Below are 24,616 nucleotides of genomic sequence, written 5' to 3' on the forward strand. Positions count from 1 at the left end.
GGAGGAGCATATATCACCCTCCACCAGCATCTTGTACGTATACAATTAACAGTATGTGTGCTACACTAAGGTACACAATGTACACATAAAAAGTACACATAAGTAATGTACACGACAAGTCACATACAGTAGTACTGTAGCACTCAATTTCACAGTATACTTACTTTATATCATATGTCAAATGTCTCTAATGTCATTATGTTCGTGCGCAGGATATTTTCCTGGCCAGAAAGTATTCTTGATACTAAAGTAATGCACGTAGTCAATAGGAGGTAACAAATGTCCAAATGTTATCTATATCAGTTGTCTAGCATAAAATGTCTAGCTTTAAACTTAAATATAGTGTTCTGGGGAGAAGTGATTTAAATGCCAAGGGACCCCAGTAGCTAAGGCATTGGGCAGAAAGCCTCAGGCAATCCAATCCGCAAATGTCTAGTGTAAAGTATTAAGTCTAGTCATGAGTATTAGGTTACATGCATAGTCCAAATGTCATGTTGTGTTTAATCCACTGTTTTGCATAGTCAAGTCATCAAATGCATAGTCAAAAGGCCCTAAAAGTAAAGTTATATGTATTAGTCCTAGTCAGTATTAATCCTGTTCTTGGTTGAACAGCAAAAATCAGAGCATGTATGGACAATAATACAGAGACTCTTCTGTTATCAGTTTTTACCAAAGGAAATTTATCAGCCTGGAATGGACCTGTGAAATGTCACATGTTATGTTGTCACATGTTACCCAGAGGGCACCAGCTAAACTCCATAAAGCCTCTGTTAAACCATAACTGGTTGTGGACTCTCCTTTCACTATCTAACCATTGGAATAGTGGAGATACCGTTCATGTGGTTCTGGCACCCAAAAACCACTCTGCCGTCACAAACATTAGGGGTTAACAACACCTTGCCCCGGGGGTTAATACCATCTTGCCCCTCCACCCTGTGGTCCCGCCATACACAGTGGGTCACCACATTTTACTGCAGGAGTGTTTGGCGTACTACTATGTGTTCTGCTGGTTGACTGCATTCTTGCTTGGTTTTCATTCTACTTCTCCGTTCTGTGTTGTGGGATGGATGACCCTATGGGTTCTGGAGAGTGTTGCTGACTGGCGTGAGCATATTGGCGCCCCCTGGTTGCGCATGCCGTGGTGTTGTGTGTGGCTGAGTTTTTTGTCCTGGGGTGTTTGTCCAGTTTGTTGCCAGTCTCTCCCTCTTTTCTAATCTGTTATTTGTCGCAGTTTTCTGTGGCGGTTCTTGGTCTCCCTTTGGTCCCTTGTGTTTATGCTCCGTTGTCCATGCATGATGGCGGTATTTAACGTTATGGGATGGAATGTCTGGGGCCTGGGTGATGCCACTAAACGTTGTGCCATTTTTGATTCGGCGAGACAGTTCCAACCTGCTATACTTTGTCTTACTGAGACCCATTTGACGGCGGAGAATACTGCGGTCCTCCATAGAGCTTGGCTCGGTGGTTCTTATTCTACCTACTCTTCTCATGCCGGGGGAGTTCGAATACTGGTTCACAAATCCATTCCCTTTAAGGGTGCGTTCACACTGAGGAATAGGAATTTTTTTTACCATTGACTTCAAAAGGACTTCTGCTCGCATATTCTTCAAGAAGAATGAGCATGTTCTTACTTCTAGCGGAACAAAATTCCATGGTGGAATTCCGCAAGGAGACTTTATGCAGTGTGGACAGTGCAGAGTAAAATACATTGAAGTCAACGGAAAAGCAGATGTTCATTATTTCTAAACTGAGAATTCAAGAGGAATTCCTTGAGTAAATTCCTCTTGAATTACTCAGTGTGAACGCACACTACGGATTTGTAGCTGAATCTCCTCTCGCGGAATTCAGTGACCGGAGATTCAGCCTGGTAGCCAGTGGTGGTGGTTGGACTGCGCAGAACTGCGCGGTCACCATTGACTGCTATGCAGAGCTCGCGGACTTCTGCACAAAGAATGAACATGTTCTTTCTTTGCGTGGAACAATTTCAGAAGCGGAATTGTTCGCCGCTGAAATTCTGCAGTGTGAATGGGTCTCACAGAAGATCCATTCATACAGATGCTAATGTTCACTGTGTGGAACTTCACTCGTGGAATTCCACAGTGTGAACGCGCCACAAGGCTGATTATCCTGCTTAGGGCAGGGTGACTGACTGCCGACATCTAGGTTTGGGAAAAGAAGGGGTTAACAACCAGACCACTGGGGGTTAACATCCTTTCCTTGGGAGGGGACTTTAGAGCATAGCCCCCTCTGCACTTTCCTCTTTGATCCTGTCCTGCCCTCCTGCACGTTTTGTTCATTTTTCAGTGGGTCGGGTCGGGGTTTTATGTTAATTTCTAAGCAGTTGTTTACATTTAAATCGATTTTATAGTAATAAATCGCTGTGACCGACCACCTCAGTCCAGTTAAAAGGTTAAACGTTGTGGAGTGTAGTATTATTGGGAAGGCGATATTTAGGGGAGGGGCGGTGTTGCACCCCCTTCCTATAGCGGTGCTGTGTTGCATCGTATTTTATCTGTGGTATCTGGGCTTCCTGGGGCTCCATTCTTTCTCTGTGGGGATTTTAACCAGGTTCTAGATTTTGGAGACTTCAGACCCCTCCTCCTTGCTAAAATGCCGGTTAAGGTTGATTTACTGGACTTGTGGGCCAATTACAATCCTGCTGCTAAACAATACTCTTGTTATTCTGCCCCCTATGGGACCCTCTCCAGAATTGATTTGGCTATTGGCGATGTGGACCGGACAGGCTTGGTGCGGGAGGTTGAATATTTGGCACAGGGTCGGTCTGATCACTCTCTCACTGATCACTCTCCTATTTGTTTAAAATTACAGGTGGCTGGTGAAGATGGAGGACAGCGCCCTCTGTGGAGGCTGAACACATTCTGGCTACAGTTGCTGACTACAGCAGAAATTGTGTGTGTGGAAATGTATTGAGCTTAATGCTGGTTCGGATTTGGTCTCCATAGATTGGGACTGTCTTAGGGTGTTCCTGCGTGGCCTCTATACGTGGCATTAGTATACATTAGTCATTTACTAGGGAAAAGGGTGACAGGTTGCGTACTGCGGTAGTTGGGGCTGAACGTGCTTATACACTGCTCAAAAAAAAATAAAGGGAACCCTGCGATAACACATTGTAGATCTGAATGAACTAATTGTACGAAATCCTTTCGTCTTTACATAGTTGAATGTAACAACAAAATCACCAAAAATTATCAATGGAAATCATTAACCCCTGGAGGTCTGGATATGGAGTCACCCTCAAAATCACAGTGGAAAACCCCACTACAGGCTGATCCAACTTTATGTAATGTCCTTAATACAAGTCCCAATGAGGCTCAGTAGTGTGTGTGGCCTCCACGTGCCCGTATGACCTCCCTACAATGCTCGGTACCTAATGGCAGACAAGCTACCTCTGGCAAGAACATGGAGGGCGGTGCGACCCCCAAAGAAATGCCACTCCACACCATTACTGAACCACCGCCAAACCGGTCATGCTGGAGGATGTTGCAGGCAGCAGAACGTTCTCCACGGCGTCTCCAGACTCTGTCACATGTGCTCAGTGTGAACCTGCTTACATCTGTGAAGAGCACCGGGCGCCAGTGGCCAATTTGCCAATCTTTGTGTTCTCTGTCAAATGCCAAACATCCTGCACGGTGTTGGGCTGTAAGCACAACCCCCACCTGTGGACGTCGAGACCTCATACCACCCTTATGGAGTCTGTTTCTGACCGTTTGAGTGGACACATGCACATTTGTGTCCTGCTGGAGGTCATTTTTCAGGGCTCTGGCAGGGCACATCCTGCTCCTCCTGGCACAAAGGCGGAGGTAGCGGTCCTGCTGCTGGGTTGTTTCCCTCCTACAGCCTCCTCCACGTCTCCTGATGTACTGGCCTGTCTCCTGGTAGCGCCTCCATGCTCTGGACACTACGCTGACAGACACAGCAAACCTTGTTGTCACAGCTCGCATTGATCTCCCATCCTGGATGAGCTGCACTACCTGAGCCACTTGTGTGGGTTGTAGACTCCATCTCATGCTACCACTAGAGTGAAAGCACCGCCAGCATTCAAAAGTGACCAAATCATCAGCCAGAAAGCATAGGAACTGAGAAGTGGTCTGTGGTCACCACTTGCAGAACCACTCCTTTATTGGGGGTGTCTTGCTAATTGCCTATAATTTCCACGTGTTGTCTGTTCCATGTGGAATTGATTGTCAATCAGTGTTCTTCCTGAGTGGACAGTGGGATTTCACACAAGTGTCAGTGTCTTGGAGTCACATTGTGGTGTTTGCGTTCCCTTTATGTTTTTGAGCAGTGTATTGTGGCTCTTTCCTCTGGTTTGGTTACATGAGCAGGGTGCTTATACTGTATACTTGGAGGAGGCTGCAGTCCATAAATGTTTCCTTTATTACTTTGAATGTGAGGAGGGTACCGGCAGACTGTTGGACTCTATTGCTCGTGCTCAGAAGGGGTTAAGTATATTGGGTGTCTGAGGGATGTTCAGGGGAGGGAATTACTGAAGATAGGGTGTAATGTTGGCTTCTTACAAAGACGGATACTCGTCCAAGACTGTCTGCTCTGAGGTGGACTTGGAGGATTGTGGGGCAAATATCTCTGCCCTCTCTTTCTCCGGTGCAGAGGGGCGAGCTGGACTCTCCTATCTCCTTGGAAGAACTGGAATTGGCCTTACAAGACGCTGCTAAGGAGAAGTCCCCGGGCCCCGGTGGTCTGCCAAGCGAGGTTTACAGTTTCAGGGGGTCCTTTTGCCGCAGTTATTCGAGACAGTGGAGGAGGAGGGAGCTCTGCCCTGTTCCATGATGGAGGCTATAGTAGTGCTCCGGACCTGTTGTGTGCCGGCTCCTACAGGCCTATTTCGTTACTGCTGGCGCGGGTACTCGCTAACAGGCTGAATAAAGTTGTTCTGGTTCATGGGGATCAGACTGGCTTTATGCCGGGTAAATCTACTGTTGACAATATTCGTAGAGTTTATCTTAATTTACAGAGGTCTCAGGAGGGGCTGGTACTAGGTCACTTGTTTCATTGGACGCTGCCAAAGCATTTGATAGCATCGAATGGAACTCTCTCTGGCGGGTGAGGAGAATGATGGGTTTTGGGCTGTCGGAGCCATTTAGGTGCAGAGGGGTACTTGGCAGGTGTGTCCCTGGTCGCCTCTGGCTTGCCTTATTAGATCTTCTGTCGATGTATTGGGGTCCCAGTATGGGTCCATTGAGGAGCGGATCATATGTTACTATTTTTGGGAGATACGGCCCTCTCCTCGGCACCTGTCATATCTATTATATCCGACTTCGCCTCTTACTCTGGTCTATTAATTCATTGGTACAAATCTGTGCCAACTCCTCTTGATCCTCTACCTGCTGCCTCCAAGCTTCAGGGGGTCACTAGCTTTAGGTACTTGGGCATTACTATTACTACTCCTCTGCATGACTTTGTTTCTTGTAACCTGACCCCTCTTTCGGATAGGAGTTCCCAGAAGGTGTCAGTCTGGTGTAAACTTCCGCTTTCGGTGGTTGGCCGGAATAACCTGGCTAAAACGGTGTTAATGCTGCAATTATTGTATGTTTTACAAAATTCCCCAGCTTGGATTGAGATGGCCCACTTTCAGCGTATTTAGCATTCCTTCAGACAGCTGGTTAGGGGGGGGGGCTCTGCCAGAATTAGGTTTTGGCCTCCAAACTGCATGAAATACGGGTTTGGGCACACGTTGGCACACTAGGCCCTACGGGAAGATTGCTCGAGATTGGTGCCCTTACTAGGCCTCCCGACTCCTCTCCCACTACCCATCTTTTTTGTAAGCTTTGGGGTCACACGCATAAACTGTTAGGAATCACAGATTGCACTAAATTTACACCACTTTGGCGTAACCAGGGCTTTCCTGATTTTTCCTTTTTCGTGGAGGCTGGCTTTTGGGAGAGGAGGGGATTGTGTAGTTTGGAGTTCTGACTGACGAGGAGTGATCCACTGTGCTGGCGCTGACTTATTTATCTTTGTCTGAATCTCCTGCAGAGTATATAAAACTCTGATGTTCTTACATAGGATCGGGGCGAGATCTGATTCTGCAGGCCTGCGATGTGGTCGGTTGGAGGCACACCGGGTGCATATGATGTGGGACTGCTCCTTTTTAGATGGTTATTGGCGGGAGGTGCTTAATCTCATCAGGTTGGTTTATGGGGTAACGCTATCCCAACTCCCTTAAGTGTGCCTGCTCGGTCTTATTGGTTATGGATGGTGCATACTACGGGTTCTGTATCGGGCCCGGAAACTAAGGTAGACGTTAGTTTCTGTATTTCCTGATCGGGGGGTGCGGGGTGGATGTGTCTGGTGTGAGGTTGGTCTGTGTGAGTGCTTTCTAGTTGACCTTTGTACTGAATGACTTCTGATGTGTGTTTCTGGTTCCTTCGAGGTCTCCTATTGGAAGGCCGTGCCCCGTAGACCCACTTTCCTTTATGGTTTGCTTTGCCGTACAATTAGCTTTTCTATAACTGCTTGGTATTTTCAGTTGGTGGGGATGAGACGGACTATTTGTTTGGGGGGGTTGTTTGCTTGTTGCAATGTCTATTTGTGGGGGTTACATTCGAGCTTGTGGTAGCGAGCGCTGAATACACAACTGTGCAAACCATACGTGACGTACCAAGCGGTTAGAGTTGTTCTGTACTTGAAGTTGCAGCTACATACAAACCTATGCACCTATATAAATAAGAATGACTGACGAAGCGGTTGAGTTGTGCCCATAACCGCGTATGAGGGCACGCCTATAGAGGCATACCCTATGGTGAATTGATAAGAATAAGGGAGGGTACCTGGAAACCACGTACGCCCCGCCTGTATGTTGTGTTTTATAGTGGTGCCCCCTGCATGGCCCCGCCTGTATGTTGTGTTTTATAGTGGTGCCCCCTGCATGGCCCCGCCTGTATGTTGCGTGGGTGTTTTATAGTGGTGCCCCCTGCATGGCCCCGCCTGTATGTTGTGTTTTATAGTGGTGCCCCCTGCATGGCCCCGCCTGTATGTTGTGTTTTATAGTGGTGCCCCCTGCATGGCCCCCGCCTGTATGTTGCGTGGGTGTTTTATAGTGGTGCCCCCTGCATGGCCCCGCCTGTATGTTGCGTGGGTGTTTTATAGTGGTGCCCCCTGCATGGCCCCGCCTGTATGTTGCGTGGGTGTTTTATAGTGGTGCCCCCTGCATGGCCCCGCCTGTATGTTGCGTGGGTGTTTTATAGTGGTGCCCCCTGCATGGCCCCGCCTGTATGTTGCGTGGGTGTTTTATAGTGGTGCCCCCTGCATGGCCCCGCCTGTATGTTGCGTGGGTGTTTTATAGTGGTGCCCCCTGCATGGCCCCGCCTGTAGGTGCGGGGGGCGTGGGAATTCATGCCCCCTCACACAAATTCAGCCTAAAAGGCTTCCTACTTGTGTTTAACCCCTTAAGGACGCAGTCCTTTTTCACCTTAAGGACTGAGCCCTTTTTCGCAATTCTGACCACCGTCACTTTACAAATTAATAACGCGAAAACGCTTTTACTGAATATTCTGATTCTGAGATTGTTTTTTCGTGACATATTCTTCTTTATTTTGGTGGTAAATTTTCGGCGTTACTTGCATCCTTTTTTGGTGAAAAATCCCAAAATTTCATGAAAATTTTGAAAATGTTGCATTTTTCTAACTTTGAAGCTCTCTAATTGTAAGGGAAATGGATATTCCAAATAAATGTTATTTTTATTCACAAATACAATATGTCTGCTTCATGTTGGCATCATAAAATGGACATGCTTTTGCTTTTTTTTTAAAAATGTCATGAAAATTGCTAAATCTGAAGGGACAGATGTTACAGAACTACAACTCCCAGCATGCCTGGGCAGTCTAGGCATGCTGAGAGTTGTAGTTTGGCAACATCTGGAGGGCTACTGTTTGGGCACCCCTGTAATAGTGGTCTCCAAACTGTGACCCTCCAGATGTTGCAAAACTACAACTCCCAGCATGCCCAGACAGCCTTTGGCTCTCTGGGCATGCTGGGAGTTGCAGTTTGGCCCCCCTAGTGGTTGCCACAGTAAAGATCGATTTACTTTCACTTTCAATCACCCCCCCCCCCCCACTGTGGATTCCCTACCTGATCAGGATCCTGCAGGCTCCCCAGGCATCTTCTCCTGCAGGTACGGCCTCCATCTTCTTTCCAGAGCCCCTTGACATCCAGGGGCGGGCAGAACGGGGGGTTGCCATGGCAACCCCCTGTCCTGCGCTGCCATTGGTCAGAACTCCGTTCTGAGTAATGGCAGGGGATAGGAGTAGATTGCAGCTTTGCGATCTCACTCCAATCCTTTAGGCTGATCGGGGGTGTTGCTGACAACTCCGATCAGCCCTATTTTCCGGGTGATCGGGTCACCAGAGACCCGATCAGCCCGGAATTGGAGAAAATCGCATGTCTGAATTGACTCAGGACCCCCCTGGGCGATGTGCCAGGGTGCCTGCTGAATGATTTCAGCAGGCATCCGGCTCCGGTCCCAAACCGGCTAGCGGTGGGGACCGGATTTCCCACGGGCGTATGGATACGCCCTGCGTCCTTAAGAGGTTAAAAACTTAAATTAAAAAAATATCAAATTAAAAAAAAAAAATTCAAGGTACCGCAACAAGATCCCAACAATGACCGGAGGGATCGGTGAACAACCTTCTAGCCAAACAAAATCTTATCCAGCAACATAACTGAGATCTATGAACATCAGGTATTACCCTCCTATGTGGCTGAAACACCAAGAGTCATAGACAAGGCTCACCGTGTACCACCGATATCTAAACCTACAGGACTGAGATCCCATTACAGCTCCATATATAACTCTATGGACATCTCTAGTGGTATCTACACCTATAGGACAGATTACAGCTTCATATATAACAACTATAGACATCTCTAGTAACACCGGTATCTACACGTATAGGACTGAGATCAGATTATAGCTTCATGTATAATGCTATGGACATCTCTACTTACACCGGTATCTACACCTACAAGACTGAGGTCAGATTACAGCTTCATATATGACTCTATGGACATCTCTAATAATACCAGGATCTACACGTATAGAACTGAGGTCAGATTACAGCTTCATGTATAATGCTATGGAGGAATCATTTAGATTCCTCATAAAGATCAATGCAGTTCTATTGAACTCTATTGATCGGTGTTCATTTGGTTGAGCCTGCTCAAGGCCGGCTCAATCAAATGCAGGTCTATGGGGGCAACCACGGATGCAAAGGTAAGCCCTCCAGCTACCTCCACAGGGGATCACCCCCACTAGACCACCGGGGATGGTTATAAGAAACCTTTAGACTTCGCTGTCAACTGACAGCAGTGATCTAAAGGGGTAATAGCCGGCCGCAGTAATCGCCGCATGCCGTGCTATTAGCGGCAGCCCCGGCTATTAAAATCAGCCGGGGGCTGCCGAATATGGAGTGGGCTCGAGTCAGGAGCATGCTTCATACACCCAGAGCGCTGGTGTGTGGTGCAGACTTACACCCGCTCCTCACACCGGAATTATATATAAAAAATTAAAAAAATTAAAAAGGGGGAAGTCACGCCGGCCCTGCTTGCCCGATACAGGGCTAAAGCTATGAAAAATTCACCTGCCCGGCGCCCGGAACTACATGACCCGTCCGTCGGGCGATAGGATATCCACATTTCTGCGCTATGGACATCTCTACTTACACCGGTATCTACACCAACAAGACTGAGGTCAGATTACAGCTTAATATAAAGAATGCTATGGACATCTCTAGTAACCTCAGTATCTTCAGGTATAGGACAGAGATCAGATTACAGCTTCATGTATAACTCTATGGACATCTCTAGTAACACCGGTATCTACACCTATAGGACTGAGGTCATATTATGGCTTCAGATATAACACCAAGACACACTTAAAACCTCCCGACATCATCAGGGAAATGTGAGGAACGATAATTTGTGCCCTTGGCACCAGGTCCAAAAATGTAACTTTTCTGCGATTTGAGATAAAATTCAGTGGATGGGAGCGTGGATTACCTGAGCGTGTCTGGCCGCGTCCTGAGTTTTCCTCCTTTGCTGTCAGTCATCGCACTGTAGATATCCTGGTGGATAGTAGAAGCCTGCAGGGTGCACAGGACAGTCAGATAAGAAGACCCCACAAGAAGTCAGCCGGCACCCGATACATGCAAGTAAAGCACACAGTGGGTATGAGGAGAGTGAATGCAATGTAAACACTATAGGGGTGAGGATAAGAGGCACAGGCAACAATGTAAACACTATAGGGGTGAGAAGAGGCAAAGACCCCAATGTAAACACAATAGGGGTGAGGAGAAGAGGCACAGGCAACAATGTAAACACTATAGGGGTGAGGAGAAGAGGCACAGACCACAATGTAAACACTATAGGGGTGAGGAGAAGAGGCACAGACCACAATGTAAACACTATAGGGGTGAGGAGAAGAGGCACAGACCACAATGTAAACACTATAGGGGTGAGGAGAAGAGGCACAGACCACAATGTAAACACTATAGGGGTGAGGAGAAGAGGCACAGACCACAATGTAAACACTATAGGGGTGAGGAGAAGAGGCACAGACCACAATGTAAACACTATAGGGGTGAGGAGAAGAGGCACAGACCACAATGTAAACACTATAGGGGTGAGGAGAAGAGGCACAGACCATAATGTAAACACTATTGGTGGGGATGAGGAGAAGAGGCACAGACCACAAAGTAAACACTATAGGGGTGAGGAGAAGAGGCACAGACCACAATGTAAACACTATAGGGGTGAGGAGAAGAGGCACAGACCACAATGTAAACACTATAGGGGTGAGGAGAAGAGGCACAGACCACAATGTAAACACTATAGGGGTGAGGAGAAGAGGCACAGACCACAATGTAAACACTATAGGGGTGAGGAGAAGAGGCACAGACCACAATGTAAACACTATAGGGGTGAGGAGAAGAGGCACAGACCACAATGTAAACACTATAGGGGTGAGGAGAAGAGGCACAGACCACAATGTAAACACTATAGGGGTGAGGAGAAGAGGCACAGACCACAATGTAAACACTATAGGGGTGAGGAAAAGAGGCACAGACCACAATGTAAACACTATGGGGGTGAGGAGAAGGGGCACAGAACCCAATGTAAACACTATAGGGGTGAGGAAAAGAGGCACAGACCACAATGTAAACAATATAGGGGTGAGGAGAAGAGGCACAGACCACAATGTAAACACTATAGGGGTTAGGAAAAGAGGCACAGACCACAATGTAAACACTATGGGGGTGAGGAGAAGGGGCACAGAACCCAATGTAAACACTATAGGGGTTTGGATGAGACGATCTTTATCATCCAAGATTCCCCATCTGTAGTAGCTGTTGGTTTCTCCAGGCATCACCATAGATATGGATTTTCCACCAACTTGCGGTTTGGACCCAATGAGGTGATTAAATTATATAATCTCAGGACCTCTTGTAGTATCCTCAACATCTGTTGTCTCACAATGAAGTCAACGTCAGTAAGAAATCCTCATCATCCATGTAAACTATCAGGACCTGGTGGAGGAGCGGCCTCGTCTCTTCAGCTCATTGTGTTCATCATGGTGATCCAATAAGCTTCTCCATCACAGTGATCCATGTAAACCATCAGGATCTGGTGGAGCGGCCTCGTCTCTTCATCTCATGGCATCCATCATGGTGATCCAATAAGCTTCACCATCACAGTGATCCATGTAAACCATCAGGATCTGGTGGAGGAGCGGCCTCGTCTCTTCAGCTCATGGCGTCCATCATGATTACCCAATAAGCTTCACCATCACAGTCAGTCAGTTACCCATGTAAACCATCAGGATCTGGTGGAGGAGCAGCCTCATCTCTTCATCTCATGGCATCCATCATGATTACCCAATAAGCTTCTCCATCACAGTGATCCATGTAAACCATCAGGATCTGGTGGAGCGGCCTCGTCTCTTCATTTCATGGCATCCATCATGGTGATCCAATAAGCTTCACCATCACAGTGATCCATGTAAACCCTCAGGATCTGGTGGAGGAGCAGCCTCGTCTCTTCATCTCATTGTGTTCATCACGGAGATCCATGCAGGTGACAGTGACATGAACACCCCAAGCAGCATGCATCACGTCCACCCCAAGGCCTGTACACACACACCAGGATCACCGTGAGGGGTGGGAAGCCTTACCTTAACCTCATCACACTGGAAGAGGTGCAGATCAGCTTTGCTTTGTGTGGGCTCCTTACAGACAAGGGCCAAAATGGAGTTGTATCTGCAGGAGTTCATCACAGCCTTACAGTGCTGGATGGTGCCGATGGGGAAATTTTCTAATTCCGTCTGTGCAGAAACGAAACAACAAACATTGGGCCTCTCCTGGAAAGACCATGGGTATCATGCACACAGGAGGACACAACAATGGAGCAGCATGCATGGACACCAGCACTTCACACATGGAACCACTATGAAGGCACAGTCGCTCCACAATCTGGAGATAACCACATCAGGTAGGGTGAGAAGGGTTCAGTGTTATTCTCCGCATGTTGGCTGCCATGATGGATTGCTGTGTCTGGTAACTGGGGTGGATGTCTTTTGGTTGTGTAGTCACAGGAAGAGGTACCAGTACTGACCTCAGCCCTGGAAGAGCCTAGTGCTGGGCAAAGGATGTGTGCTGGGATGACGACGTGCGGGGCCACGATGCAGAATGAGAGGAGCCATGGTCAGGAGTTAGGAGGCTGGGGCTCATCAGGGAGTATAAAGACATTTATGGTTCTGAGCCAGGAGTGGGCACACGTAGAGTTGAGGGTCATATGTGCAATGAGGAGCGGCCATCTACTTCTGGAAGGGAACCATGTGAGAGACCCAAGCCTTATAAGTCATGAAGTAGGGACTGAAGTCTATTTGATGCCTATGAGGAGCGGTGTATGATAGGGTGTCCATGTGAACCCTGACCCTGTGTACACACTCCTAGACCTCAGGAAACCTCTAGGGACGATTCATTCTCAGAGAACAAAAAATATTTGAACCCTAAACTCCCCTATTTTCCCTTCTGCTAAAAAAACAAGAAATAGACCGGGTCGAGGAGACGTCAGGGTTCAGAACAATTGGAATCATGGAGTCAACCATGAATACAAAATGCCATAATGGAGTCTATGGGAACAGCGAGAAGATGTAATCATTAATCGGTAAGGGCGGCACTACCATCTTACACCGCCTATTCCTGAAGAGAACCAGTAGATCCTGACCAATGTTACCATGCATAGGAACCCTGGGAAAGGCCTCCAGCCTGAGGACCTGTGGTCAACGTCACTGTGCTCAGGACCCCCAGCCAATGTTACTGGTCTAAGGACCCCCTTGCCAACATCAATGCTTGCAGGAACCTAGGCCAACGACCATGCTCTAAGGACCCCTGGCCAACGACCATGCTCTAAGGACCCCTGGCCAACGACAATGATCTTAGGACCCCTGGCCCACATGAATGCTCTCAGCGCCCCTGGCCCATGTTAACATGCTCAGGGCAATACCATAATGTTTAATGGGAAGCACACAAGTCACAAACACCATTACACATATGGTTTACAATAGGAGGAGAGCGTTACCTTGGTCTCTATATCATATAGACTAACTGCTCTGTCATCCACTTGGAGAGACATGTCCTGCGTCCACACTTTCCCCTTGGCGTCCAGTAACTTTAGTTTGCGGATTCCATCGTCAATGGTGAGCACTGCATCCTTGCGATCCATGATGAACGTAGTGAGGTGCTGCAGTACATTGTAGGAGCGGGTTCACAACAAGTCAACAGGCCAAGGAGGGATGCAAGCGTACGGGAGATTTGGCTAAATAAGGAGGAACTCTGGGGTCGGGGAACATTTAACCCCTCACAATCCAGCAATGACATCATCCTTCATAGTTATAGCTACAGAGGACGGGGTCGAGCACCATTTGGATAAAAAAAATCAGGAACATAACTTTACCTCAACATGGTACTGGGAGGTCTCGGACACGATGCTGACGCTGTCCCGGGCATAGCTCTTTCTTTGCTCTGTGAAAAGACGAGATATGGAAATTACTTGGCATAAGAAGTATTAAAGATTCCCTCTGCCAAACATTGTCTATTGTCCACCGCCACCCTCATCATCACGTTCTCTGTATGGATCCTCAGCCTCTTACATCATGGAGCCTTGAACCCTACAAGATTTGTCATGCTTGTTGTTATTTCTCCAATCACAGCTTCACATCTAATGCACAGGAGAGGGATGAACATGGGCAGGGGGGCACATGGTGGTATACCTTTATTTGGAAAAAAGGGTCACATATCAGTCTATATGGACATGACCTCTGGGAAATACTCCTCCCCCACAGAGTTGTACCCATCAGATCCGGGGGCTCTCTCCCCTCCAGAGGTGTACCCATCAGATCCGGAGGCTCTCTCCCCTCCAGAGGTGTACCCATCAGATCCGGGGTCTCTCTCCCCTCCAGAGGTGTACCCATCAGATCCGGGGGCACTCATCTCCAGAGGTGTACCCATCAGATCCGGGGGCTCTCTCCCCTCCAGAGGTGTACCCATCAGATCCGGGGACTCTCTCCCCTCCAGAGGTGTACCCATCAGATCCGGGGGCTCTCTCCCCTCCAGAGGTGTACCCATCAGATCCGGGGGCTCTCTCCCCTCCAGAGGTGTACCCATCAGATCCGGGGGCTCTCTCCCCTCCAGAGGTGTACCCATCAGATCCGGGGGCTCTCTCCCCTCCAGAGTTGTACCCATCAGATACGGGGGCTCTCTCCCCTCCAGAGTTGTACCCATCAGATACGGGGGCTCTCATCTCCAGAGTTGTACCCATCAGATCCGGGGTCTCTCTCATCTCCAGAGTTGTACCCATCAGATCCGGGGTCTCTCTCATCTCCAGAGTTGTACCCATCAGATCCGGGGGCTCTCTCATCTCCAGAGTTGTACCCATCAGATCCGGGGGCTCTCTCATCTCCAGAGTTGTACCCATCAGATCCGGGGGCTCTCATCTCCAGAGTTGTACCCATCAGATCCGGGGGCTCTCTCATCTCCAGAGTTGTACCCATCAGCTCCGGGGCTCTCATTTCCAGAGTTGTACCCATCAGATCCGGGGGCTCTCTCATCTCCAGAGGTGTACCCCTCTAGCCTAATATTTTGGATGGGTCCCATCTGGCCCTACTCACCGCACAATATGTCTTGGAACCAGTTTGAAATAAGTGACTAATAATAAGTTCAAAGCAGCACAGCACACCCCAGGGACACCCCGCCACCCCCAGAGATAACCGGCCAAAGACACAAGATGTAACCCTGTCACTCAGTATTGTAAGATGTGTGTGAACAGAATATGGAGTGAAAGAGAAAAGAAAGGAGGACAGAGGAGGACAGAGGAGGACAGGGAAGATCCAGGCAGCCATCAATCAGAGTTTGTTAAGTGTAGGATACAGCAATATATGGTGGAATACGGCAGTATACAGGGGAGGGGATACAGCATATGGAGTCATGCACACACATTACACAGCAATCACACCCAACACCGTTTCTACCTCTCTTATGTTTGGATGAAGATCGAAAGAAATAAATCCTGTCCCCTGTGAGGGAGAGCAGAAAATTAGGGGGTCAGTGACTAATCCTGTATGATCCGAGGGGGGTCAGTGACTAATTCTATGTGATCCGAGGGGGGTCAGTGACTAATCCTGTGTGATCCGAGGGGGGTCAGTGACTAATCCTGTGTGATCCGAGGGGGGTCAGTGACTAATCCTGTGTTATCCGAGGGAGGTCAGTGACTAATTCTATGTGATCCGAGGGGGGTCAGTGACTAATCCTGTGTGATCCGAGGGGGGTCAGTGACTAATCCTGTGTGATCCGAGGGGGGTCAGTGACTAATCCTATGTGATCCGAGGGGGGGTCAGTGACTAATCCTGTGTGATCCGAGGGGGGGTCAGTGACTAATCCTGTGTGATCCGAGGGAGGTCAGTGACTAATCCTGTGTGATCCGAGGGGGGTCAGTGACTAATCCTGTATGATCCGAGGGAGGTCAGTGACTAATCCTGTATGATCCGAGGGGGGTCAGTGACTAATCCTGTATGATCCGAAGGGGGTCAGTGACTAATCCTGTGTGATCCGAGGGAGGTCAGTGACTAATCCTGTGTGATCCGAGGGAGGTCAGTGACTAATCCTGTATGATCCGAGGGAGGTCAGTGACTAATCCTGTGTGATCCGAGGGGGGTCAGTGACTAATCCTGTGTGATTCGAGGGGGGTCAGTGACTAATCCTGTATGATCCGAGGGAGGTCAGTGACTAATCCTGTATGATCCGAGGGGGGTCAGTGACTAATCCTGTATGATCCGAGGGAGGTCAGTGACTAATCCTGTGTGATCCGAGGGAGGTCAGTGACTAATCCTATGTGATCCGAGGGGGGTCAGTGACTAATCCTATGTGATCCGAGGGGGGTCAGTGACTAATCCTGTGTGATCCGAGGGGGGTCAGTGACTAATCCTATGTGATCCGAGGGAGGTCAGTGACTAATCCTGTGTGATCCGAGGGAGGTCAGTGACTAATCCTGTGTGATCCGAGGGGGGTCAGTGACTAATCCTGTGTGATCCGAGGGAGGTCAGTGACTAATCCTGTGTGATCCGAGGGAGGTCAGTGACTAATCCTATGTGATCCGAGGGGGGTCAGTGACTAATCCTGTGTGATCCGAGGGGGGTCAGTGACTAATCCTGTGTGATCCGAGGGAGGTCAGTGACTAATCCTGTGTGATCCGAGGGGGGTCAGTGACTAATCCTATGTGATCCGAGGGGGTCAGTGACTAATCCTGTGTGATCCGAGGGAGGTCAGTGACTAATCCTGTGTGATCCGAGGGAGGTCAGTGACTAATCCTATGTGATCCGAGGGGGGTCAGTGACTAATCCTGTGTGATCCGAGGGAGGTCAGTGACTAATCCTGTATGATCCGAGGGAGGTCAGTGACTAATCGTGTGTGATCCGAGGGGGGTCAGTGACTAATCCTGTGTGATCCGAGGGGGGTCAGTGACTAATCCTATGTGATCCGAGGGAGGTCAGTGACTAATCCTGTGTGATCCGAGGGGGGGTCAGTGACTAATCCTGTGTGATCCGAGGGGGGTCAGTGACTAATCCTATATGATCCGAGGGAGGTCAGTGACTAATCCTGTGTGATCCGAGGGGGGGTCAGTGACTAATCCTGTGTGATCCGAGGGGGGTCAGTGACTAATCCTGTGTGATCAGTCTATATGGACATGACCTCTGGGAAATACTCCTCCCCCACAGAGTTGTACCCATCAGATCCGGGGGCTCTCTCCCCTCCAGAGGTGTACCCATCAGATCCGGGGGCTCTCTCCCCTCCAGAGGTGTACCCATCAGATCCGGGGGCTCTCTCCCCTCCAGAGGTGTACCCATCAGATACGGGGGCTCTCTCATCTCCAGAGTTGTACCCATCAGATACGGGGGCTCTCTCATCTCCAGAGTTGTACCCATCAGATCCGGGGTCTCTCTCATCTCCAGAGTTGTACCCATCAGATCCGGGGTCTCTCTCATCTCCAGAGTTGTACCCATCAGATCCGGGGTCTCTCTCATCTCCAGAGTTGTACCCATCAGATCCGGGGTCTCTCTCATCTCCAGAGTTGTACCCATCAGATCCGGGGTCTCTCTCATCTCCAGAGTTGTACCCATCAGCTTCGGGGCTCTCATTTCCAGAGTTGTACCCATCAGATCCGGGGGCTCTCTCATCTCCAGAGTTGTACCCATCAGCTCCGGGGCTCTCATTTCCAGAGTTGTACCCATCAGATCCGGGGGCTCTCTCATCTCCAGAGTTGTACCCATCAGCTCCGGGGCTCTCATTTCCAGAGTTGTACCCATCAGATCCGGGGGCTCTCTCATCTCCAGAGTTGTACCCATCAGATCCGGGGTCTCTCTCATCTCCAGAGTTGTACCCATCAGATCCGGGGTCTCTCTCATCTCCAGAGTTGTACCCATCAGATCCGGGGGCTCTCTCATCTCCAGAGGTGTACCCCTCTAGCCTAATATTTTGGATGGGTCCCATCTGGCCCTACTCACCGCACAATATGTCTTGGAACCAGTTTGAAATAAGTGACTAATAATAAGTTCAAAGCAGCACAGCACACCCCAGGGACACCCCGCCACCCCCAGAGATAACCGGCCAAAGACACAAGATGTAACCCTGTCACTCAGTATTGTAAGATGTGTGTGAACAGAATATGGAGTGAAAGAGAAAAGAAAGGAGGACAGAGGAGGACAGGGAAGATCCAGGCAGCCATCAATCAGAGTTTGTTAAGTGTAGGATACAGCAATATATGGTGGAATACGGCAGTATACAGGGGAGGGGATACAGCATATGGAGTCATGCACACACATTACACAGCAATCACACCCAACACCGTTTCTACCTCTCTTATGTTTGGATGAAGATCGAAAGAAATAAATCCTGTCCCCTGTGAGGGAGAGCAGAAAATTAGGGGGTCAGCGACTAATCCTGTGTGATCCGAGGGGGGTCAGTGACTAATCCTGTGTGATCCGAGGGGGGTCAGTGACTAATCCTGTGTGATCCGAGGGAGGTCAGTGACTAATCCTGTGTGATCCGAGGGGGGTCAGTGACTAATCCTGTGTGATCCGAGGGGGGTCAGTGACTAATCCTGTGTGATCCGAGGGGGGGTCAGTGACTAATCCTGTGTGATCCGAGGGGGGGTCAGTGACTAATCCTGTGTGATCCGAGGGGGGGTCAGTGACTAATCCTGTGTGATCCGAGGGGGGGTCAGTGACTAATCCTGTGTGATCCGAGGGGGGGTCAGTGACTAATCCTGTATGATCCGAGGGGGGTCAGTGACTAATCCTGTATGATCCGAGGGGGGTCAGTGACTAATCCTGTATGATCCGAGGGGGGGGATCAGTGACTAATCCTGTGTTATCCGAGGGAGGTCATCGAGAATATATTTTATATAATTTTATTTTATATTTTATTTTATATTTTATATTTTATTTTTTATTTTATTTTTTATATTTTATTTTATTTTATTTTATTATATTATATATATATACCCCCCCACCTCCCCAATACCCTATCCAGGAATATATCTGCGCCCCTCATCAGGTATATACTGTACCTGTCCCTCCCCATTTCCTCACCCAGTATATATCTGAACAAGACCAAACCCCCGCAATTCACTCTCCATGGAGATATCTGCCCCCCCCCCCCCCCCCATCAACCCCCTCCCTCCAATTCCCTCACCAGGTATATCATCTCCTCCCCCCCCCCAAATTCTTTCACCGGGTTCTGTATATATCTCGACCCACTCCCCACCCCCTCACCGGGAAAATTTAATTTACCGTATAGACTCTTGGCGTTTGTTCTTCCAGTTTTCTCCGATTTCACAGATGACAAGTCATAATTGCTACAGAAAGAAGAAACATGAGATACACAGAAGCAGGATCGGGGGGGGGGGGTCGTCACTGGGCATTCTGGGTAATAGCTAGAGACTGAACTGTAACCTCAGAGCCAGGCAGCTGCTGCTAAAGGAACATGAAAAAAAATGTGCCCACCAATAAACTATTCTAAAAGATGGAGTCCAAGTAGAGGAGGTTTACAATAGAGGGTCCTGGTAGAGGAGGAGGACAATAGAGGGTCCTGGTAGGAGGAGTACAATAGAGGGTCCAGGTAGAGGGGGAGGACAATAGAGGGTCCAGGTAGAGGAGGAGGACAATAGAGGGTCCAGGTAGGAGGAGGACAATAGAGGGTCCAGGTAGGAGGAGGACAATAGAGGGTCCAGGTAGAGGGGGAGGACAATAGAGGGTCCAGGTAGAGGGGGAGGACAATAGAGGGTCCAGGTAGAGGAGGAGGACAATAGAGGGTCCAGGTAGAGGAGGAGGACAATAGAGGGTCCAGGTAGGAGGAGGAGGACAATAGAGGGTCCAGGTAGGAGGAGGAGGACAATAGAGGGTCCAGGTAGAGGACGAGGACGACAATAGAGGGTCCAGGTAGAGGAGGAGGACAATAGAGGGTCCAGGTAGAGGAGGAGGACAATAGAGGGACCTGGAAGAGGAGGAGGACAATAGAGGGACCTGGTAGAGGAGGAGGACAATAGAGGGTCCAGGTAGAGGAGGAGGACAATAGAGGGTCCAGGTAGGAGGACAATAGAGGGTCCAGGTAGGAGAAGGGGGACAATAGAGGGACCTGGTAGAGGAGAAGGAGGGGGACAATAGAGGGTCCAGGTAGAGGAGGGGGACAATAGAGGGTCCAGGTAGGAGGAGGGGGACAATAGAGGGTCCAGGTAGAGGAGGAGGACAATAGAGGGTCCAGGTAGTAGGAGGAGGACAATAGAGGGTCCAGGTAGTAGGAGGAGGACAATAGAGGGTCCAGGTAGTAGGAGGAGGACAATAGAGGGTCCAGGTAGTAGGAGGAGGACAATAGAGGGTCCAGGTAATAGGAGGAGGACAATAGAGGGTCCAGTTAGTAGGAGGAGGACAATAGAGGGTCCAGGTAGAAGGAGGAGGACAATAGAGGGTCCAGGTAGGAGGAGGAGGACAATAGAGGGTCCAGGTAGGAGGAGGAGGACAATAGAGGGTCCAGGTAGGAGGAGGAGGACAATAGAGGGTCCAGGTAGGAGGAGGAGGACAATAGAGGGTCCAGGTAGGAGGAGGAGGACAATAGAGGGTCCAGGTAGGAGGACAATAGAGGGTCCAGGTAGTAGGAGGAGGACAATAGAGGGTCCAGGTAGGAGGACAATAGAGGGTCCAGGTAGTAGGAGGAGGACAATAGAGGGTCCAGGTAGTAGGAGGAGGACAATAGAGGGTCCAGGTAGTAGGAGGAGGACAATAGAGGGTCCAGGTAGTAGGAGGAGGACAATAGAGGGTCCAGATAGTAGGAGGAGGACAATAGAGGGTCCAGATAGTAGGAGGAGGACAATAGAGGGTCCAGATAGTAGGATGAGGACAATAGAGGGTCCAGGTAGAGGAGGAGGACAATAAAGGGACCTAGTAGAGGAGGACAATAAAGGGACCTAGTAGAGGAGGAGGACAATAGAGGGGCCTGGTAGAGGAGGAGGACAATAGAGGGACCTGGTAGAGGAGGAGGACAATAAAGGGACCTAGTAGAGGAGGAGGACAATAAAGGGACCTAGTAGAGGAGGAGGACAATAAAGGGACCTAGTAGAGGAGGAGGACAATAAAGGGACCTAGTAGAGGAGGAGGACAATAAAGGGACCTAGTAGAGGAGGAGGACAATAAAGGGACCTAGTAGAGGAGGAGGACAATAAAGGGACCTAGTAGAGGAGGAGGACAATAGAGGGACCTGGTAGAGGAGGAGGACAAAAGAGGGTCCAGGTAGAGGAGGAGGACAATAGAGGGTCCAGGTAGTAGGAGGAGAATAGAGGGTCCAGGTAGTAGGAGGAGGACAATAGAGGGTCCAGGTAGTAGGAGGAGGACAATAGAGGGTCCAGGTAGAGGAGGAGGACAATAGAGGGTCGTGATAGTAGGAGGAGGACAATAGAGGGTCGTGATAGTAGGAGGAGGACAATAGAGGGTCGTGATAGTAGGAGGAGGACAATAGAGGGTCCAGGTAGTAGGAGGAGGACAATAGAGGGGCCAGGTAGTAGGAGGAGGAGGAGGACAATAGAGGGTCCAGGTAGTAGGAGGAGGAGGACAATAGAGGGTCCAGGTAGTAGTAGGAGGAGGACAATAGAGGGTCCAGGTAGTAGGAGGAGGAGGAGGACAATAGAGGGTCCAGGTAGTAGGAGGAGGAGGACAATAGAGGGTCCTGGTAGGAGGAGGACAATAGAGGGTCCAGGTAGAGGGGGAGGACAATAGAGGGTCCAGGTAGAGGAGGAGGACAATAGAGGGTCCAGGTAGAGGAGGAGGACAATAGAGGGTCCAGGTAGGAGGAGGAGGACAATAGAGGGTCCAGTTAGTAGGAGGAGGACAATAGAGGGTCCAGGTAGAAGGAGGAGGACAATAGAGGGTCCAGGTAGGAGGAGGAGGACAATAGAGGGTCCAGGTAGGAGGAGGAGGACAATAGAGGGTCCAGGTAGGAGGAGGAGGACAATAGAGGGTCCAGGTAGGAGGAGGAGGACAATAGAGGGTCCAGGTAGGAGGACAATAGAGGGTCCAGGTAGTAGGAGGAGGACAATAGAGGGTCCAGGTAGTAGGAGGAGGACAATAGAGGGTCCAGGTAGTAGGAGGAGGACAATAGAGGGTCCAGGTAGTAGGAGGAGGACAATAGAGGGTCCAGATAGTAGGAGGAGGACAATAGAGGGTCCAGATAGTAGGATGAGGACAATAGAGGGTCCAGGTAGAGGAGGAGGACAATAAAGGGACCTAGTAGAGGAGGACAATAAAGGGACCTAGTAGAGGAGGAGGACAATAGAGGGGCCTGGTAGAGGAGGAGGACAATAGAGGGACCTGGTAGAGGAGGAGGACAATAAAGGGACCTGGTAGAGGAGGAGGACAATAAAGGGACCTAGTAGAGGAGGAGGACAATAAAGGGACCTAGTAGAGGAGGACAATAAAGGGACCTAGTAGAGGAGGAGGACAATAAAGGGACCTAGTAGAGGAGGAGGACAATAAAGGGACCTAGTAGAGGAGGAGGACAATAAAGGGACCTAGTAGAGGAGGAGGACAATAAAGGGACCTAGTAGAGGAGGAGGACAATAGAGGGACCTAGTAGAGGAGGAGGACAATAGAGGGACCTGGTAGAGGAGGAGGACAAAAGAGGGTCCAGGTAGAGGAGGAGGACAATAGAGGGTCCAGGTAGTAGGAGGAGGACGACAATAGAGGTTCCAGGTAGAGGAGGAGGACAATAGAGGTTCCAGGTAGAGGAGGAGGACAATAGAGGGTCCAGGTAGTAGGAGGAGAATAGAGGGTCCAGGTAGTAGGAGGAGGACAATAGAGGGTCCAGGTAGAGGAGGAGGACAATAGAGGGTCGTGATAGTAGGAGGAGGACAATAGAGGGTCGTGATAGTAGGAGGAGGACAATAGAGGGTCGTGATAGTAGGAGGAGGACAATAGAGGGTCCAGGTAGTAGGAGGAGGACAATAGAGGGGCCAGGTAGTAGGAGGAGGAGGAGGACAATAGAGGGTCCAGGTAGTAGGAGGAGGAGGACAATAGAGGGTCCAGGTAGTAGTAGGAGGAGGACAATAGAGGGTCCAGGTAGGAGGAGGAGGACAATAGAGGGTCCAGGTAGGAGGAGGAGGACAATAGAGGGTCCAGGTAGGAGGAGGAGGACAATAGAGGGTCCAGGTAGGAGGAGGAGGACAATAGAGGGTCCAGGTAGGAGGAGGAGGACAATAGAGGGTCCAGGTAGGAGGACAATAGAGGGTCCAGGTAGTAGGAGGAGGACAATAGAGGGTCCAGGTAGTAGGAGGAGGACAATAGAGGGTCCAGGTAGTAGGAGGAGGACAATAGAGGGTCCAGGTAGTAGGAGGAGGACAATAGAGGGTCCAGATAGTAGGAGGAGGACAATAGAGGGTCCAGATAGTAGGATGAGGACAATAGAGGGTCCAGGTAGAGGAGGAGGACAATAAAGGGACCTAGTAGAGGAGGACAATAAAGGGACCTAGTAGAGGAGGAGGACAATAGAGGGGCCTGGTAGAGGAGGAGGACAATAGAGGGACCTGGTAGAGGAGGAGGACAATAAAGGGACCTGGTAGAGGAGGAGGACAATAAAGGGACCTAGTAGAGGAGGAGGACAATAAAGGGACCTAGTAGAGGAGGAGGACAATAAAGGGACCTAGTAGAGGAGGACAATAAAGGGACCTAGTAGAGGAGGAGGACAATAAAGGGACCTAGTAGAGGAGGAGGACAATAAAGGGACCTAGTAGAGGAGGAGGACAATAGAGGGACCTAGTAGAGGAGGAGGACAATAGAGGGACCTGGTAGAGGAGGAGGACAAAAGAGGGTCCAGGTAGAGGAGGAGGACAATAGAGGGTCCAGGTAGTAGGAGGAGGACGACAATAGAGGTTCCAGGTAGAGGAGGAGGACAATAGAGGGTCCAGGTAGTAGGAGGAGAATAGAGGGTCCAGGTAGTAGGAGGAGGACAATAGAGGGTCCAGGTAGTAGGAGGAGGACAATAGAGGGTCCAGGTAGAGGAGGAGGACAATAGAGGGTCGTGATAGTAGGAGGAGGACAATAGAGGGTCGTGATAGTAGGAGGAGGACAATAGAGGGTCGTGATAGTAGGAGGAGGACAATAGAGGGTCCAGGTAGTAGGAGGAGGACAATAGAGGGTCCAGGTAGTAGGAGGAGGAGGAGGACAATAGAGGGTCCAGGTAGTAGGAGGAGGAGGACAATAGAGGGTCCAGGTAGTAGGAGGAGGAGGACAATAGAGGGTCCAGGTAGTAGTAGGAGGAGGACAATAGAGGGTCCAGGTAGTAGGAGGAGGAGGACAATAGAGGGTCCAGGTAGTAGGAGGAGGAGGACAATAGAGGGTCCAGGTAGTAGGAGGAGGAGGACAATAGAGGGTCCAGGTAGAGGAGGAGGAGGACAATAGAGGGTCCAGGTAGAGGAGGAGGAGGACAATAGAGGGTCCAGGTAGAGGAGGAGGAGGACAATAGAGAGTCCAGGTAGAGGAGGAGGA

General features: G+C 49.7%; 1 protein-coding gene across 1 annotated transcript in view; it reads right to left on the bottom strand.

Annotated features, from left to right (window-relative positions):
• Nucleotides 1–24,616, bottom strand: part of EPS8 (epidermal growth factor receptor pathway substrate 8) — a gene marked incomplete at its 3' end in the record, with an annotated part of 89,007 nt that overhangs the window by 16,797 nt on the left and 47,594 nt on the right. Inside the window, exons 5-9 of the mRNA XM_056551573.1 lie at nt 19,379–19,443; nt 13,990–14,057; nt 13,615–13,776; nt 12,206–12,355; nt 10,036–10,118 (exon numbers count right to left, since the gene is read on the bottom strand). Of these exons, the coding sequence (XP_056407548.1) occupies nt 10,036–10,118; nt 12,206–12,355; nt 13,615–13,776; nt 13,990–14,057; nt 19,379–19,443 (528 nt within the window). The remainder of the gene's footprint in view (nt 1–10,035; nt 10,119–12,205; nt 12,356–13,614; nt 13,777–13,989; nt 14,058–19,378; nt 19,444–24,616) is intronic.

Source organism: Hyla sarda, unplaced genomic scaffold (assembly GCF_029499605.1).
Source record: "Hyla sarda isolate aHylSar1 unplaced genomic scaffold, aHylSar1.hap1 scaffold_1096, whole genome shotgun sequence".
Lineage (NCBI taxonomy): Eukaryota > Metazoa > Chordata > Amphibia > Anura > Hylidae > Hyla > Hyla sarda.